The following is a 19,185-nucleotide window of genomic DNA, read 5'->3' as shown; positions in this document are numbered from 1 at the left end:
TAAAGACTATAATACTCACGTATCACATAAACCTATACATTTGCTAAATAAAATGTGTGATGACATCTTAACGAACCATGATCTGCTTATCTATCAGCCTCATTGATAAGTCAACCTTATTATCTGTCCTTTAAGAAAGCTTAAATGTATTCCAAAGTTGACATTGCGTATGGATAGAACATATAAGTTTGCCTTTTATAATTTGAAAATCCGTCCAACGTGTTATTCTGTTGGCAAAATATTTGGATTAGGATAAAACTTCAACATCAAATAGCAATATTTTAAAATCAAATGACTTTTCAGCTTCTCGAAACATAAGATAAAGTCAACTCGAAAACTGTTATAAAACGAACACGAAAAAGGCCAAGTTAAGACAACATCACAACCGAAACAACAACCCCACCATATCTTATTTTTGTCCGTTTCTTCATTTCATTTTCTTGTTTTGGTTCGTTTCCCGGTAAAACCGTGTCGGAATCAACAAACAACAGTTACATTTACACTTAGAGAGCAACCAGAACTAAATAAAAGTCTCAGCCTACGGATGGCTCAAGTACTATCTACACCGTTGGCCATCCCCGGCCCAACGCCAATACAATTCATGGCGGGTCTTCTTGCTCGAATCGTTACAAAAAATACGAACAAAGAGACCAGTACTCCAGAGAGCCCGAGGAGTCCGCGGACTCCACAAGGCTCTATTCTCATGGACAAGTACGAAATAGGAAAGCTTCTTGGCCACGGAAGCTTCGCTAAGGTCTATTTAGCACGGAACATTCATTCTGGCGAGGATGTTGCCATCAAAGTCATTGACAAGGAGAAGATAGTGAAGAGTGGATTGGCCGGTCATATTAAACGGGAGATTTCAATCCTCCGCCGTGTCCGCCACCCTTACATTGTACACCTACTCGAGGTTATGGCTACGAAGACAAAGATTTACATTGTGATGGAGTACGTTCGAGGCGGAGAGCTTTATAATACGGTGGCTAGAGGACGGCTTCGAGAAGGAACCGCGAGGAGATATTTCCAGCAGTTGATCTCATCCGTTGCTTTCTGCCACAGCCGCGGTGTTTACCACCGCGATCTCAAGCTTGAGAATCTGCTTTTGGACGACAAGGGGAACGTGAAAGTCTCTGACTTTGGGCTCAGCGTTGTCTCGGAGCAGCTCAAGCAAGAAGGAATCTGTCAAACGTTTTGCGGGACACCAGCTTATTTGGCGCCTGAGGTTTTGACAAGGAAAGGTTATGAAGGTGCAAAAGCCGATATTTGGTCTTGTGGAGTGATCTTGTTTGTATTGATGGCTGGTTATCTTCCATTTGATGACAAGAACATATTGGTTATGTATACAAAGATATATAAAGGGCAGTTTAAGTGTCCTAAATGGTTTTCTCCTGAGCTTGCAAGGCTTGTGACCCGGATGCTAGACACGAATCCAGATACCCGAATCACAATACCGGAGATCATGAAGCATAGATGGTTCAAGAAAGGGTTCAAACATGTCAAATTCTATATTGAAAACGATAAGTTATGTAGGGAGGATGATGACAATGATGATGACGATTCATCATCATTGTCATCAGGCCGATCATCGACTGCTTCAGAAGGAGATGCAGAGTTTGATATTAAAAGGGTTGATTCAATGCCGAGACCCGCGAGTCTAAACGCATTTGACATCTTATCGTTCTCAGATCTTTCGGGTTTGTTTGAAGAAGGTGGACAAGGAGCAAGGTTTGTATCTGCTGCTCCTATGACAAAGATCATATCGAAATTGGAAGAGATTGCCAAAGAGGTGAAATTTATGGTGAGGAAGAAGGATTGGAGCGTGAGGCTAGAAGGTTGTAGAGAAGGAGCTAAAGGACCGTTGACAATTAGAGTCGAGATCTTTGAGCTGACGCCATCTCTTGTGGTGGTTGAAGTGAAGAAGAAAGGAGGAAATATAGAAGAGTATGAAGAGTTTTGCAACAAGGAACTTAGACCACAGCTGGAGAAACTGATGCATTACCAAGCAGATGAAGTTGAAGAAGTAATGTGTTTGCCACCTGAAATTGAACAGTGACAAAGTTAAGAAAACAGGAAGGTCGAGAGAAGAAGACATAACAAGAGAAGGTATCATAGAAACGAATATTAACATTCTTTGTTACTATACTTAATTTGTTTTGTGTATATATATGAAAGTGAGAGTTGTAATGAGAGTGATTAGGAAGATCAGAGAAAAAAAGAAATTAAGAGTGAGATCTTAATAAGGCAGTTAGACGGTTTTTGCTGGCGATTAAATGGCTAGTTTTTCGTTTATTGCTAATATGTTGTACATGTATCTCTACAAAGAGACGAGCTTAATGGAATTTTTTTCTCGGCCTTCCCCTATAACACTGTCTTGTTCATCCTAAGCTAACACATATTTATGCTTCATCAGAGAGACTATATGATAAACTGAAATGTGTAAATGTTACCTGTAGACTTTGCTGCCTTGTAGTCCTGGTAACCTTCACCTGAATGGAAACAGTTAGCTTGAAAAAACTTCCAACAGTTAATTGGGTTTGAATTGGGTATAGATAGAAATATGAACATAGCATTTACTGGGAACAATTGTTCTTCTTATTAGTTAAGTAGGCAACACACAGATATGAAAGTATAACTACACATGTAAATCAATCTGAGGGATTACGTGTTAAGTGTTCTAAGGGTCACAAAAGAAACTGCGGTTTTCTTACGTCGATGAAATTGTAATTCAACGTGATGATCCATCCCAAGGGAGCTTCAAACCACTAAGTTTTTGATTGGCAAGATGAATGAGCAACGAGTTCCTGCAAAAGATATAGCGAAGATCAAAGAAGGGTTAGTATTATCGCCTCATTGTGTTTCTTTATCTCCCAGGGAAAACTTTACATGCTTACTTCAGAATAGCGTATATGATCTCTGTGCGTATAAGAAGTCTTGACTATAGTTTCCCACTTGGTAACACTTGTGGAGTTTTCTTCAACATTCTTTTTTTGGGGATGAAACAGGTATCTCGGTGAAGGGATCTTTGAGCTTACTGACGGCAGATTACTGAAAAGCCAAGACTCGGAAGGCTTTTTGGGTGGCGGCGGAGCAAGTGGAGATAGATCACAGCCACTGTTGTTCTTTCCCAACTCATCTGCCTTCATCATCTTGACTCCACTGCTAATACTAAGAGTTTCTACAGCCTTAAGCTCGCGAACGGCTTTCGGTTTCTTTCCCTCCATTTCAGGTTCCTCTGAAATTGTTTCTGGCAATTTCTTGACATTAGAGCTACGATTCTCATTGCTGGTCCTTGGAGAATTCTCTGAGTCAACATATAATGTCTTCTCCATGGCAGAGCTCGTTGAACAGTCTTGTTTTGTACTTTTTGGATAGAGTGATTCGTGAGACTTGCTTATGTTTCTGATATGCTTGTTCAACCTGTTAGCTCTCATAACCTCTGCTTCCTTACGAGTCCCAGGGAAACCCGCAGCGTGAAGAGGAGAACTGTTTCCTACACTGCGATACGGTGACATACAGCCATTTTGTCTGTAAGGAGATGATGGCCTACTTGCAGAACTCTTCGATTCATGTTGTTCAGAACCAAAGTTAAACTTCTTCCCAACACTTGGGTGTACTGGAGACTGAGCTATACTTCCCAACTTTTGCTTATAATCAAGAGCGAGCTGAAAACATTTTTGATTGATCTTCAGTGAGTTTCTGATCAGTCTATATTATACTAAAAAGGTGAAAAGGAAGGAGATGCTTGAGAAGGAACCTTTTTCACAGATTGGAACCGAGATTTGAGCTGAGCGACCTTGCTTGACTTCACTTGATCATGGCTTGGGGTTCTCAGAGAGTAAGGTTTCTCTTTAAGACCATTCACTGAGCTCAGCATACCGAGTGAGTTTTTAAAGCAGATTTGTGGAGACATCATACCACAGCCTCTCTTAGAAAGATACTCAGAAACTTCATCGTCATCTGAATCCTCCTCGCTTTCTTCGTCATCTATGTCCTGATAATAAGATGGAGTAAAACTAGACTCATACCTTGTAGGAGTTGCACGATTCTCTGCTGGTACTATATCTCTAATCTGTCTCATTGGTTCTGACATGAGGGGCAATGGCTGTCGCTTCCAAGAATATTGAGGTGGTTGCTCCAGAGTCAAGGATTTCGCAGCAGGTAAGAAACGATCCAACATGAATTGAGGATCCTCAGATGGCATTGACGGTTTCATTGCCTCAACACCACCACCACCACTTATGCTTTGCTTTAGAGACAATGTATCAAGGGCATCAGAGAAAACATCATCATCTTCACTCTCTTCTGCTTCTTCTTCTACATGTTTACTCTCCAAGGGAGAATCCGGAACCTGATCTAAACCCATGTCTTGGACAAGAACTGAAACAGAAAGAGATTCACTTGTCTTGGACTCATCAGTGAGCTGCTTTGGCATGTTTCTGCGTACAGAGATTGCAGATTTTTTCATCCTCCTTGTTGAAAGAAGAGGTGCATCGAAGTTAAGTTGTTTCTCCGCCATAGAACCAACCAAAGCCGTTAGAGAAGATCAGAGATGGACTGACACCAACTTATTTTTCTCTGCCAAACTTAATGATGTTACACAGTTCTCCAAAACAGATCTGGAAAACCAAAACATAAATAAATAAGTCGGAGCTACCTAGATTCCATAGTAGTTGACTAATTTAAGTAATTAATTATACATACTGACACACATGAACCCAACGACAAATCTGAAGAAGATGGAAAACGTACAAAAACGTTAAGAACTTTACAAGAAACTTTCATTTAATTCAAATATATAGTTGCGCCGCTAAACTTTCAAACCCGTGATTCAAATCATTGGAAAAGGATTTATGGGGAGTAATGGAAAGAGATCATTGAAGCAATGTAGAAACTAAGTGGAGCATTGCATGATTGAATTGTGAAATCTACTAACCGGAGAGATGTGGAGGGAGGAGCTTCGGAGTTGTGTAAGTTCGTTATCTGCACCGAGAGAGAGTGTGATGAGTCTGAGTGAGAGGGCCTAGAGAAAAGGACGAGACTTGAGTCTTGAGGAAGAGTAAGAACAAAGGCATGTGAAAGAGAGAGAAACAAAAGATTGAGTAAGCTTTTGGTTTTGTGTATATTTCTGTGCCGTGAAGATGACGGAGACGAAAATGGAATTTCAAGAAGGAAAAAAATAAAGAAAAGCGACAAGTCACGAGTGGCTTGTGTTAGTGTCTTCCTCACCCAAATTGAGTCACAAATTGTAAACTTTAAATTTCTATCTATTTATGTCGTCTCAACCAATTCTAGAGATATATACTGTGACAAATATCACTTTTATTATGCTCATTAGGCTTAAGACATATATTTTCATATCACTGTAGATTTTATCATCGTTTTCTAGTCCAAATTTTGAGAAATTGTGGTAGAATGATGCTAAGAAAATTTATGGCCGAGATGTTTTATTGTTTAGCTATCATTCTTCCTATCAAAAGTTAACAGATACAACAAACCATCCATTGTGATAACAAGCCAAAAATTAATGAAATTAAACAAATAAAGCCCTTTATAGAATAAGCATCAAGAAACCCAAAATAGTTAAAAGCTATTTTCAGTTCTGCACCTGAGCTTCTGCATCTTCTTTTTCTTCATTGGCTGCAGCCATTAGTTCATCAAACTTCTCTGACTTCACAAGCGTAATCTCAATCTGCAAGACCAAAAACCAAACTGTTAAATCAAGATAAGAGGTCGATGAAAATTATAGTTTCACAAGTAGTAGGCATGAAGAACTACCTTAGCTTTCTGCACAGGACGTCCTCTTGCATCATCCTTAATATCAACAGTTGAAGTCATGATCTCTATATAGAAGAAGAAACCATATTTGTCAAAAAAAAAGCAAAGCTTAGAGTCGTGAAATCTCCAATAGTGAAACTATAAAGATACTTACTCTTCTCAACAGCAAAACCATTGTTCTTCAGTATTTCAGTAACAGTAACAACAGTTGCAATGGCTGCACATTCATGTTGAAGAGTAATCTTAATTAGTATTTACCAATAAACCATTTATTCAGAGGAATGTTAGCTTAATGAAGTGATTAAGAACAAACATACCCATGCCAAGGGCAGACAATTCAACATCATTGTACTGCTGCATATACCTCTGAACAAAATCCAAACAACAAAACTTTGTTACATCAATCAATCATAACCAAAAAAACTAATCCCTAAACCAACCCAAGCTAAAATACTTATTGGCTCTTCCTAATTGAAACAGTAAAATCGTATTAAGTAAAGAGATTGCCATAAAAATTGAGACTTTGGACTGGATTCACATATTTGCGATTGAAAAAGATCTTAGATTGCAGAAATTTCAAAGCTTAGATTAGAAGACGAGTTCCATTAGCAATCGAAGAATAAACTGTGTATGTACCTTGGCGAGATTGACATAGAAGAACAATGGTTTCTTAGTGTTGGAAACCTGAATCCGGTTTTTCTTCTGCGAATCGGTGGCTAAGTTCATGTTGTTCACTCCATCGGTGATCTCTTCCATGCTTGCTAATCGGAATCCGTAACCCTAATTTTTCTCGAGTTAAGGGACGACGACGAGTAACGAAATTAAACAAGACAGATACGCTTGTGAAATCGGGTCAACCCGCATAAACTCCTTACCCACAATCCGGTCTATCCGGTTATGGAAATCGGGTTGTCGGCTTGAAGATTTTTCTTTGTTTGGACTTTGGTGACATATGACTATATTAGCCCAATACTAAGAAATAGATCAGTGATGTTGAGCTTATGGGCTTTCAATGGGTTTGGTTTGGGCCTAGAGATTTCCAAACAAATGTGTTTGTTCATTTGTTGTTTGTGTTCTCTAAATTTGATAACTTAGCGCGTATACAAACTCTCTTTTAGTTAATTAGTATGAATCCATAATTCACCTTACAAGATCATAAAGATTTCTTAAGGTCCAATGTTGTGTTGAATAAACGTAGAGCTTGGTGATATTACTTGATCTTAACTTGCATGATTCTGAACCTTTGTTTACATATAATAATCATGGGCTCAAATGTAAAATGGTTTTTGAAATCTTAAGAATTGTTTTTTGGTGTAAAATGTGATATGGACTATAACTAGAATATTATCCAAAACCATGGGAAGAGTGTGGTCCATCAGCATGAAGGGATCGAAATTATATTTAAAGCCTGATCATGGATGGGTGATGGGTCCTCCTAGCTATACTCTTCTCTTATAGCTATTTCCAATTTGATGTTAACAAGAAAAAGAAGAAGCAATTTCCAGTTTGGTGATTTTATATCTTAATAATTTAGAATGACTACTAGATTTATCACTATGTAATTGCTTCAGATCAATACTCTTCTATCGTGAATAAATTATCAGCAATTGCAAAGTCAATGAGTTGGATTCTGATTAAATAAAAGAAAGATTATCTTATTGGAAAAACCTGCCTCTCATAAAATCAACTAACAACATATTGACGTTTTCGAAAAATACGATATCTAATTATGGTATCATGTCTTAATCCGACACCGTACTGTATATGCCACGTTTCATCCAAGAACAAGGCATTGATGCCATCGATGGGTCATTGGACCAATTCTTGTTTTATATTTATGCAAATGATTAATATACTACTACTATATTAGTATATTGTTACTTATACTATTTTATATGTCAAATTATATGAGAATGCTAGTGCACCATTCGATGGTCTGATCTTTAATCAAAGCACATTTCGAGATTTACTATGATATAAAAAAAAACATGAGATGACCGCCAATTTTGTTTTGTTAACCAATTTCGTGTTTAAAATTTATGTATATTTTTCAGCAATGTTGTAGTTTTTATTTAAACCATTGAGTTTTGTAAGTGTCACTTTATTGACCGCCATTTTTTGTGAAGAGTTACTTGTGATTGATAATATATGATGGAAAACAATGCAATAGTATAGCTCATAGAATCTGCGTCAAAGATTACCATTAATGGTTGATAGGAGTAGCAAGTAACAACTTATAAAATATTTAATGGACAGAACAATTTAGGAGTAATAATAAATAATAAATGACATGTGATTAAATTTATGTTTAGGTAGCATCCATAAATAGACGACCAGCTAAAAGTCATGCATTGATCTAATCGCATCACTTATTTAATAATACTATACCTACCAAGGACCATAAGAATTGATTACTTCTAATACTGTGTATTAGCTTGTATGGAGTACTGGAGTAGTACTGTGGATCTTCGATCCATATGTCTGAACTGTAGTTTATAAATAAAATGTATTTATATGTTAGTATCAAGAAAAACGACAAAAGAATTCGAGTTGATAAATTGCTTTGGTTAATGGGAGCCAGATCCAAAACTCTAGAAGCACAGATCTAAAATGCTTGTGCATGATTTATTATTGTGTATATATGCCTAAACGAGGATGGAGTAAGTCACACATCCACATGCATGTGTGCAAGTCCTCAAGTAGTGTAAGATATAGATGTATGAATACATTCACCCACACGCGCACACACTACGCAGCGTGTGTAGATGGAAGATATTATGCAACTCTTGTAACATCAAACTTGATTGTATAGATCAAGGATGCGAGAGGCACACCATTACGGCAATACATACACTTCCGCTTTACTAGATTCATTATGAAAATCTTTGAATTGTACCATCATCATTCATATATAGTTGGTGTCAAAAACAAAAACAAATCACAGCTATAGAGTTTGAGTACAAGTGTTACGTATGTATTGATGCCTCATTTATGGGAGTTTTGTTCTCCAATAAATATGTAGCCAACTCAACAAGTCTATTTCCTCGCAAACGACCAAATTCTCATTCAATGATTCAAACTTTAACGCTATCTAAACTGTAACGCATTTCTATTTTATAATAGAAGTCTTCAAATGCTCATTCAATGATCCAAACTTTAACTTCTAGTTTTATACTCCATATTTGTGCAAAATGTATATGATATAATATTACAAGTAGTAGAAGTTTTTTGTTTTAGTAGCTAGTAGTAGAAGATTAAGCAGAGTAAGTTCTCATTAGATGACTTAAGCATACAAATATAGTATTACAAGTAGGGGTTATACACATGACTAAAAATGTTTATAGTTCTTTTTAAATAATTTATGTTTAGCACTAACAAATTCTTATAAAAACTAAAGTTTATTTTCGGGAAATTATGTAAGTAACAAATGACTAATTTGGATCATGATTCGCTCCATATGGGTAGGTTATGGGTACCTTTCTTTTTGCTCCAAGCCCTTTTTCGTAATTTTCTCTTAGCACTTTTAGTTAAAATGATGACATTGAAAAAGGGAATGGCTTGCGGTGTTAGCAATGTCTCCGAGTCTCTCTTTTCTCTTTTTACAACGAAAAACCTTTTTGTAATCTCCAAATTTTCCCTCTCTCTCTCGTTTCGGCGGTTAAGCTGCCATAATCTCTCACCCACCTCAAGCAACATAACCCACAAAAACTCAATCTTTGTTTCTTATCTTCAAAACCCATCTGATCATTCCTCCGGAATCTTTCTCAAGAACAGAGCAAATGCCGCTTGTTAGGCTCCAAGTTAGGAATGTCTACGGTTTAGGGCAAAAAGAGCTTCACACAAAAGTCGACCGTGAAGACCCTAAAGCGATTCTCGACGACGTCGCCGTTTCTGGACTCGTCGGGATCTTGCGTCAACTCGGTGATCTCACAGAGTAAGTAGTACTTTAAGTCAACTCTGTTTCCTCTGTTTCTTTTTTTTTATAATTGACTTATAAATGTTTTTAAAAAAAAAAAAATCTTAAGTAAAAATGTGACAATATGGAGTCAGTGATCTTCTTTGATTCTCTGTAAAATCTTTAATTTTGCTGTGTTTGGTCTTCTTCATTTGCTTATTTTATGGTTCTCAGCCAATCTTACTTGTCCTGAGTTTTTATGTTAAACTCACATTGTTTCAGATTCGCAGCAGAGATATTCCATGGAATACAAGAGGAGGTAATGATAACAGCATCAAGAAGCAACAAATTGAAGATGAGATTGAAGCAAATAGAAGCTAAAGTTCCTACAATCCAAAAGACAGTGCTTGCACAAACAAATCACATTCATTTTGCATACACTGGAGGTTTCTTTTGTCTTGTTTCTCTTGTCAATCTTCTTTAATGTCTAGATTCACATGTTTGTTCTTTAATCAAAAATTTATATCCTGTTGAGTTTATTGTAGGCCCTAGCTCACATGCCTTTTGCACTAACTTCTTAGCTTAAAATACTCTTTTTTGAGTTTAGAATTTGATGATGAATGATACTAGTAGTCTTTCTTATGGATCTTAATTAAATAAGTCATGATCTTTCACTATTTGAGTTCTTTAGAAAATTTAAGTATAGTTAATGAACATAGTGTTTACATGCTGTTTTAGGTCTGGAGTGGCATCCTCGTATACCAAATGTGCAAAATCACTTTATGTATGACGAATTGCCACCGTTTATTATGACTCCATATGAAGATTGCCGGGAACCTCCGCGGTTACACTTGCTTGACAAGTATATACACCTTTTAACTCTCATTTTCTTTTTTGTTATTACTGTTTCTGCTATGTTTTAGACTGATGATAATAAATATGATGCTGATTCTTAGCGGTTTTTGTCAGATTTGATATAAATGGTCCAGGTTCTTGTTTGAAACGATACTCGGATCCTACTCATTTCAAAAGAGCATCAAGAGCTTCTAAACCTTCAGAGATTAAGGTTTGTTTTAGAGATTCAGTCTGTTAATACCATGTTTTGTAGAGTTTCTTCTTTTTCTTGTTTGCTACCTAAACTTGTATGGATGATGCAGAAGAAAAAATCTATACAACGCGGTCGAGATATATCAAGACTTGCCTCTGTGGCTAACCAGAGTGACAGGTAATGACATTTGGATTTGACATTGTAGAGATGTTTTCATATATGACTCAAAACATGAATATATGATATGATGTTCAGGAAGACATGTACTTCTTTAAGCTTCAGTGGACGAACCTCTACCTCTAAAACTGCTTCAACGATTGAAATTGAGTCGAAATCCGACTTGCAAGAGCATCGTTCTTTCTCTTTCGATTCAAGAAGTGGTGGAGAGAAACCGAAGAGGGTATCTTCTTCTTCAAGGTTTACACCGGGTTCTCGCACCATTGCTTCAGTTCTTTCTGAAAGTGAAAGTGAAAGTGATAGTCCTTCTCAAGATTTAACAGCTCGTGGTTCTTCTAGTGTTAGTTGGCACGAGAAAGCTGAGATAGTGGAATGCAATGTTCTGCAGTGTGCAACAGATGAAGCTCCTGAAGTAATGGAAACTAACTTTGTCTTGGATGCTGAACCGGTATCAAGACTTAAAGAACATTCAGCGGTTGAAGCGGTCCAAGATATCAAACCGAAGGAACTGGAAATGGACAATGAGGATGAGACTGAAAGCGAAGGGGATGATTTTGTTGATGCACTTTACACCATCGATTCAGAATCTGAAAATGATGAAGCTTTCCAAGCCACTAAAGAGGTGCAGAAGAATCTTTACAATGATATTACAGAGCAAGAAACAGAGAAGATTTCTAACAACTTTAGTGTTGATGAGACAAAATGTGCTGCTACATCAGAGCTACATTTATCATCATCACCGGTATATAAATCTGATGAACTGATTCATCAAGATCCATGGGCGGCTTCGGAAATAAGTAGTGGCACTCATAGTTATTCCAATGGCTTCTCAAATCCTTTGTATGATATTAGTGGTATCCAAGAACATCAAGAATCAGAAGAAGTTGAGAGTTCTTGTGACACTGAATCCATTAAAACATGGACTAATGGAAATCTCCTAGGACTGAAACCATCGAAACCGAAAATTATAGCAGAAACTATTCCAGAGATTGTTGAAGACATTGATTCTGAAACCTTCCAAGAGCACTTAAGAGAAGATTATAAGGCTCCTTTTGATTGGTTTACTTCATCTCCTCCACTTGATCACATGAAAATATCTTTCAAATCCTCAGAAACCTTGCCAAGTTCTGAACTACAGCTAAAACTTCCAGATGAATATACATTTTCTTCGTTTCAGTTGGTGCCAGAGACTATTGCTACTTCACTTCCTGATTCTGATTCAGACAAGGACACTTTCTGTAGATCTTCTTCTTACATTTCAGACAACAGTGACAATGACAATCGCTCTGTGTCAATGTCTGAGCAACAGTGGGAAGAAGAATCAGAAGGTATCCGAGAAAGCAAGAGGCAACAAGAGCTCTATGATTCGTTTCACAGAGTCAATGCTGAAGCTTCTTCTCTACCAGTTCCATTTCCAAAGATTGAAACAACAAATGGTTGTTTAGTTGAAAATGTCTCTTACCTCCAAAATCCAGCTGAGCCATTACCACCGCCTCTCCCACCGTTACAGTGGATGGTTTCGAAAATACCGTCAGCTGGATTCGAGGATAACAACAAGCAGTCTCTAAAGGATGCTCTCACACAGGCATTTGAGAAGAACAACAATTCTTTAACTGCAGTCAAGAAAAAAGAACCACACATTGTCACTGTTTCTGATCCTAAACTTGTAACCAAGGTATGGAGAATTAAGTTTTCTTCTCCTTTTTACTGTTTTTTTTTTTTCATCTTTTTGGTATAAGGTATTTTATGTGATGGTTGATAGGTACATCTGAAGAACAATGTGAGGGATTATAAGCAAAGTCATGGCAACACAAATGAGACAGAAGCTGGAGACTTCTTGCATCAAATTCGAACTAAAGTGAGTCTTTTATTCTTGCTTTATATTTTAGCTATATAGAAAATTTCTGTGGTATATGAAAATGCATTCCCTATTCTATTAATTCAAAGTAACCTTTATTAAGGAACATATTTACATAATCGATAATTAAAAAAAAAAAAAACTCAAACCCTTAAAACTAAAAATATATACATTTGTTTTCGTATTTCATTTTTGTCCCGGTTCCCTCTTAATCGAAATGGAAATATATTTTGAACATGTTTTTAGTTTCGTTTGTATAGGAATGAAATGGGAGAAATGATTTTTTGATCCTCCAATTCTCATTTCTGTTTCCACAAAGTCATAAAATGCATTTTTCTTAACCAACAACAACCTTTTGAATCATAACAGCAATTCAACTTGAGACGTGTGGTCAGGACAAAGACATCATCATCAGAAACTACAATGAACACCAATATTAGCGTGATTCTAGAGAAGGCAAACTCTATCCGACAGGTTCCATACATTATTCACATTTATAATCTTACGTTTCAGTTTGCAAGTACCATTTTGGTCATTAAAGCACTTACATTTCGGACTTGTTATATCAGGCTGTAGCAAGCGACGATGGAGAAGGCGAAAGCGATACATGGAGCGATAGCGACACATGACAACATCATTCATTTCGGTTCTCATATGTTTATTGTGTAGTAGATATAGGTCGATTTTGTCGTACGTTTATATTTGTATCTTCAACAAAGAGATAAGGTTCTGAAAAATAAAATAATTATAGAATATGTTACGTCTGAATCTCTAGATGATTATTGATAATTAAACAAACAAAAGAACTGAATTAATTATTTTTTTAAACAAATTATTTAGGTATACATTAAAACGTGAGTTGGCAAATATAGGATCTTGGAAAATAATCATTAGTACTATATAAGTACCCGAAGCCCTAAGCCGTGAAATTCGCTGTGTTCTTTAATTTGAGTCAGTACTTGACACACTAGAAAAAAGATTATGTCCTTGTTTGTACACTTCTTTAAATATTTTCACTTTCTATCTGATACAACAAAAGATAAGCATTTTTTATTTTTTTTTGATCAAAGATAAGCATTTGATATGCTTCTTAGTTCTTACAATTTCACGAGAATTATTTTATACATAATGAATTTCGTTATTAAAGTTAAATTTCTTAAACTTTTATGTTCGGAAAAATTATTTCTAAAAGAAAGAGAATCAGAAATTATTTTGATTGGATCACTAGAGCAAAGCAAAATTGGCGAGACAGCCAGATTTACCAAAAAAGATGCAACCACAAACACTAAAAAGTCTAAAATCAAGTGGGTGACTGGGTGGTAGTCTAGTGGCATTTGCGCTTGGGTTTTTTTCAAAGGAGGTTGATTTTGTTCTCCTCTTTGGTTTTTATTTTATCTCTGGAATTCCGGTACGGAATTTTGGAGTTATTTCAATAAGGGTTTATTAGTAAAGTAGACATTTTTTCAAAAGTTATTTGAGAAGTAGGTAGGTTTTTTTAGATATTAGAGAAATAGGTACTTGTTTTACTTTTGTGAGATAGAAAATATGTGAGATAGAAAGTACATGACTAAAAAACAAAGTAAATGTTAAATACAATTGTACCCTTTTGTGTTGTGAGAAAAAACTTTTGGTATAGACCCAAATCTTTTAGAGATAATGGGTCAAATACTATTTTTATAGCCTAATTAATTTGACTTATGTAATTTGGCCCCAAAAAAAATTTCAATCATTTTTGTTTTTTCAGTCCATTTCTTCCAACGGTGAAATTTAACATTATATCACTTTTGTCGATTAAAAGAAATTTCGGAAAATTCTATGGTATACACAATTTTTCATGAAATACGGAATAGTGTACACCATTAAAATCATGATATTGGTGACGGGATGATGTATACAATTCTTAAATAATTTAATATAATTAAACTTAATGGTATACATGTTGGTGTACAATATTATGATATACGAGATTTGTGACAGAATGATGTACACAATTTTAAATGATAGCGTGTGAAATTGGTAGACATAACGTACAATATTTGGGGTATACTAATAGGGAATGTATATTATATCACTTTTGTCAATTAAAAGAAATTTCGGAAAATTCTATGGTGTACACAATTTTTCATGAAATACGGAATGGTGTACACTATTAAAATCATGATATTGGTGACGGAATGGTGTACACAATTCTTAAATGATTTAATATAATTAAACTTAATGGTATACATGTTGGTGTACAATATTATGATATACGAGATTTGTGACAGAATGATGTACACAATTTTAAATGATAACGTGTGAAATTGGTAGACATAACGTACAATATTTGGGGTATACTAATAGGGAATGTATAAACCATTATTTCAATTTACTGGTGTACATCATTTTGTACACTGGATTTGTACACTATCTCAAAAACTTTCATATACACCAAATTATTCACGATTTTATAGATTTAGTGTACAATATTTTTGAATATATATAACCTATTATTTCAATTTACTGGTGTACATCATTTTGTATACTGATGTTTGTACACTATCTCATAGACTTTCAAGTACACCAAATAGTTCTCTAGATTCGGTGTACAATACGATAGACGATTTAAAGAGTTGTATATGGTGTCATCTACTATTTTATTATTTTATTATTTTATGTACACCGTGAATATCATGTACACTATCGTTGTTTTATTTTTAAATATTATTGTCGTATACTATTATTTTATATTATTTTTGTACATTATCAAATTCAGATAAAACATGAGTGTGTTTGGTTTCAATGACTTAAGAAAATATGAGTTTTAATTAATGTCAAGCCCATGAACAATTCCAAAATTGGAGATGATATTGGGTTGCTTTTAATCAGGCCATTTTATTTCATCAAAACAACAGAAGGGTAAAATTGTACTTTACTAAAAGCTGTATTAGAAGGAGAGTTCTATTAGAGAGGAGAGATAAAACTACCTATTCCTCCTATTTCTAAAAAAAGTGTCTACTTCTCAAATTATTTTTGCAAATTACTCTCCAACTTATCTCTTTCAATAATCGTGAAATCTTCATTAAGTGTAAAAGTGATACATGATTAAGCTTAAATACAAGTAAACTAAACCAAAACTACTAACCAAACTTAACCACAACTAAACCAAGTATATACACTCTAATAGAATGTGTACGTTCGTTAAAGAACGGTCATGGCATATTTGTATTGGATGTTACTTAAATTTGGTAAATTTGAAAAGAAAAGCATTATCGGTAAAGCTGAAATCACTAAGATTTTTCTTTTTATTAATTTACAATAGACTATCCTTTTTCCATACCATGTAAAAGTGGTTCCTTTATGACTAGAAAGATACCAATGAAAATTCATACTACAATTTAAAGGGGAGATGAACATGAAATTAAACTCAAAGAAAGAAAAAGAGAGATGAACATCGATCAATGCTCTCTTTTTTACTTTCTTTCCTTTTTGTTAAAAACAATGTTCTCTTTTTTTTCTTTTACTTTTCTTCCTTCTTTTCTCCTTTCATTTCTAACACTTTCCTTAGTTTTACTTTTATATTTTATATACGTCAACCAAATATGGGATTAGGTTAATTGAAAGTGGCATATTTTCAGAAAAGTACTTTGCTTTGCTTTATCTTTCCTCAATGTTCCATTCAAAAGACTCCGTCTTTCAATCGAATATCAACGCATGAGAAAATTATGATCCATTTTGAACTTCACTGACGAGCCGGATCATACTAGGACTGGACTTATGGTCGTTGATACTTGAGTGAGATTATAGCTGAGATGGTCAATCCATCGACACTAGATTGGATCATTAATTGATCAGACTTAGCTCATTCGTCCGACCCACTTTACCATTTATATATAGTTTCAATCTGGCCACTTTGCGACAAGACATGGTGTATAAGATATTAGTAATTAAATTTAAAACAATTCGAATACTTATGAGAAGGCTACCGTGAAGAGGACCCACAAGAAGTCTTTAGAGCTGACAAAAGGAAGAAATATGAAATATGAGTAACGATGTCTCTGTCTCAAAAGCTCATACTCCTTTCTCTTTTCCTCTTTTTAACACTGACTTATTACCAAACATTTCTTTTTTTGACGGCTATGTCTTAAAAGTTAGATCACATCTAAAATATATATATACAGTATATAGTTCATCCATTCTAAATTCTAAAGATAAATATTTCAATCTTGATTTCCAAAAAAAAACGATGAGGTCAATCCTAAAGATCAGTATTAATTGGGGGTTTAAACACATACACACGCACAAATCCATCCAAATGTTCTTTGAAAAGAAAATATGTATGGGCCGGGGCAAGACTCCTAGGTATCTAGAGAGTTGCATTTCAAACCTAATGATAATAGATTATTTAAAGTTTTAGAAAAATGGAACTCGTGACTCGTGCACTGAGAAATCATTATCAAATTCGTAAAATATTAGAGAGCAAAAAGTCTGAACAAGACATTTTCCTTTTCATGAGTTACTGCCTTGTTCGTTTTGGATATTTCCTCCGTTTTATAATATAAGTTGTTATAGACCAAATTTTTTGTTTCACACTATAAATTGTTTTCAAGTTTTTATGCAAGTTATATATTACTTTAATACTTTATGATTATTTATATTTTACAGTCTCTTTTATGATTGGCTGAACTTTTTAAAAGTTAATATGCTTAATATGTGTGTTTTTAGCTAAAACAACTTATATTGTGAAACGGAGAGAATATTATTTTTTAGTATCTGTTTCATATTTTTATATCTAGATACTAGTTAATCAAAAAAAAGATCTATAATTTCGACAACCCTGAAATTCTAATTCGTTAATAATCCATGAACATAGACTCAAATTCGGATGTGAATAGATGGATCATGTTTATAGAATCTCTTTCAAGTAAATTTAATCTTATTTTAGTTGGATCACGTTCAAGCATCCACTAGCTTGTCTAAAATTGTTACGAAATAATTAATGTGTATTCATTTATTCTATAGAGTAAGTGGACGAAAAAAAGGGAAAACGTGTATGGTTTTACAGTAACTACTTACGAATTGCACTTTTCAAATAATTAGCTTTTTAAAGAAAGCTTTGTAGCTTGATCCGCATTGGCATTCGTGTTTTACGTGTAGATGTGAATTCAAGACCCAAAAGTAAAGCGATGAATGCGCCTATTACTACATGCTTTAAAAAGTTTTTAACAAATAAATATTTTAATCTCCACTAATTCAGTCACTTTTCTTCTCCAATTCCTGCTAAAAAGTTATACTATCATCTTTCTATAAAAAGACGTCTTCTCTATTTCTTACCCCCAACAAACTTTGGATAAGCTATTTTCCATTCTCTGCACGTTTTCATGGCGACTCAAGATTCTCAAGGGATTAAACTCTTTGGCAAAACTATTGCATTTAACACTCGAACAATAAAAAATGAAGAAGAGACACACCCGCCGGAGCAAGAAGCCACAATAGCCGTTAGATCATCATCATCATCGGATCTGACGGCCGAGAAGCGTCCGGATAAGATCATAGCATGTCCAAGATGCAAGAGCATGGAGACAAAGTTCTGTTACTTCAACAACTACAACGTTAATCAGCCTCGACACTTTTGTAAAGGCTGCCACCGTTACTGGACCGCCGGTGGTGCACTCCGGAACGTTCCCGTCGGCGCCGGTCGTCGGAAGTCCAAACCACCTGGTCGTGTCGTGGTTGGTATGCTTGGAGATGGAAATGGTGTTCGCCAAGTCGAGCTTATAAATGGCTTGCTCGTTGAGGAGTGGCAGCATGCCGCAGCCGCAGCTCACGGTAGTTTCCGGCATGATTTTCCCATGAAGCGGCTCCGGTGTTACTCCGACGGTCAATCGTGCTGATTATAATTATTTACTCTCTTTTTTAAAAAATAATTTGTTTTGGTTTTGGGGTTGAGTGGTTTTCCTCTAAACCCGTTGAAGAACGTGGTGAATTTGGTTGCTATTGGGTACATACAGGCTGGCAAAGTAGTTAATTTGTCATTTGTCAATCAATCGAATCCAATTACTACTTTAATTTACTACTCTCTATACAAGAGGATTCTTTTTAAACAATTTAATTAATATTATCGACCTAGGATTCGTATGCATTAGTATAGTGGCGTGTGTAATAAATTTTGATAGATTTGTCATTTGTGTTTAGAATTCCATATGGTTAACAAGATTTCTCCAATTACTTGTTGGAATACCTTATATAAGTCGGTTGTTGTGTTATTCCATATTTGTAATAGTCTTTTTTTAGATTGTGGATTAATGTTTTGGCATTCATGTGAAAGAGACTTGTTGTTATTTGCCATTTTCATTAATGTTTTAAGCATAAAAATGGTTAATAGATCAAACCTATATATATATATATATAAGATGAAACCTAATTACTTATTTCTTATATTTAAATACACTA

At 35.2% G+C, this 19,185-nt stretch overlaps 5 protein-coding genes and 1 long non-coding RNA gene across 15 annotated transcripts; 3 read left to right on the top strand and 3 right to left on the bottom strand.

Annotated features, from left to right (window-relative positions):
- Positions 1-331: 331 nt before the first annotated feature.
- CIPK13 (CBL-interacting protein kinase 13) lies at positions 332-2,053 on the top strand (the record flags this gene model as incomplete). Its single annotated transcript, NM_128969.2, has 1 exon — positions 332-2,053. Exon 1 carries the CDS (start codon positions 545-547, stop codon positions 2,051-2,053), a length of 1,509 nt encoding a protein of 502 aa, NP_180965.1. The 5' UTR covers positions 332-544.
- On the bottom strand, positions 792-1,456 carry AT2G08655. Its single transcript, NR_140383.1, has one exon. It is a non-coding gene; the product is annotated as an other RNA (long non-coding RNA).
- On the bottom strand, positions 1,954-5,305 carry AT2G34170 (hypothetical protein (DUF688); the record flags this gene model as incomplete). Of its 6 annotated transcripts, NM_001336490.1 has the most annotated exons (6): positions 4,934-5,305; positions 3,755-4,616; positions 2,892-3,662; positions 2,709-2,801; positions 2,448-2,486; positions 1,954-2,036 (listed from the first exon to the last, which is right to left on the bottom strand). In NM_001336490.1, exons 2-4 carry the CDS (start codon positions 4,514-4,516, stop codon positions 2,763-2,765), a joined length of 1,572 nt encoding a protein of 523 aa, NP_001318347.1. In that variant the 5' UTR covers positions 4,517-4,616; positions 4,934-5,305. The 6 variants fall into 6 exon arrangements, with proteins under 6 accessions (NP_001318347.1, NP_001325030.1, NP_180964.1 ...); NM_001336492.1 differs by lacking the exon at positions 1,954-2,036 and having other exon boundaries at positions 2,371-2,486; positions 4,934-5,067; NM_001336489.1 differs by lacking the exons at positions 1,954-2,036; positions 2,448-2,486 and having other exon boundaries at positions 2,548-2,801; positions 4,934-5,162.
- A 20-nt stretch (positions 5,306-5,325) lies between these two features.
- AT2G34160 (Alba DNA/RNA-binding protein) lies at positions 5,326-6,706 on the bottom strand. Its single transcript, NM_128967.3, has 5 exons — positions 6,412-6,706; positions 6,093-6,141; positions 5,930-5,992; positions 5,776-5,840; positions 5,326-5,689 (listed from the first exon to the last, which is right to left on the bottom strand). Exons 1-5 carry the CDS (start codon positions 6,529-6,531, stop codon positions 5,594-5,596), a joined length of 393 nt encoding a protein of 130 aa, NP_565781.1. The 5' UTR covers positions 6,532-6,706; the 3' UTR covers positions 5,326-5,593.
- Positions 6,707-9,335: 2,629 nt separating this feature from the next.
- AT2G34150 (SCAR family protein) lies at positions 9,336-13,551 on the top strand. 5 transcript variants are annotated; one of them, NM_179894.2, is made up of 9 exons: positions 9,336-9,709; positions 9,953-10,116; positions 10,390-10,532; positions 10,640-10,736; positions 10,828-10,895; positions 10,974-12,570; positions 12,658-12,753; positions 13,123-13,227; positions 13,323-13,519. In NM_179894.2, the coding sequence occupies exons 3-9, from the start codon at positions 10,453-10,455 to the stop codon at positions 13,380-13,382; spliced, it is 2,103 nt and encodes a 700-aa protein (NP_850225.1). In that variant the 5' UTR covers positions 9,336-9,709; positions 9,953-10,116; positions 10,390-10,452; the 3' UTR covers positions 13,383-13,519. The 5 variants fall into 5 exon arrangements, with proteins under 5 accessions (NP_850225.1, NP_001031474.1, NP_001324987.1 ...); NM_001036397.3 differs by having other exon boundaries at positions 9,343-9,709; positions 10,409-10,532; positions 13,323-13,551; NM_001336487.1 differs by lacking the exons at positions 9,336-9,709; positions 9,953-10,116 and adding an exon at positions 10,123-10,330 and having other exon boundaries at positions 10,409-10,532.
- A 4,474-nt stretch (positions 13,552-18,025) lies between these two features.
- Positions 18,026-19,120, top strand: AT2G34140 (Dof-type zinc finger DNA-binding family protein). Its single transcript, NM_128965.5, has one exon. It carries the CDS (start codon positions 18,114-18,116, stop codon positions 18,624-18,626), a length of 513 nt encoding a protein of 170 aa, NP_180961.1. The 5' UTR covers positions 18,026-18,113; the 3' UTR covers positions 18,627-19,120.
- The last annotated feature ends 65 nt before the right edge of the window (positions 19,121-19,185 follow it).

The sequence above is a fragment of the Arabidopsis thaliana genome, chromosome 2 (genome assembly GCF_000001735.4).
Source record: "Arabidopsis thaliana chromosome 2, partial sequence".
In the NCBI taxonomy this organism is placed as follows: domain Eukaryota; kingdom Viridiplantae; phylum Streptophyta; class Magnoliopsida; order Brassicales; family Brassicaceae; genus Arabidopsis; species Arabidopsis thaliana.
Note: the sequence above shows the minus strand (reverse complement) of the source record. Positions and strands in the feature narration are given on the sequence as shown.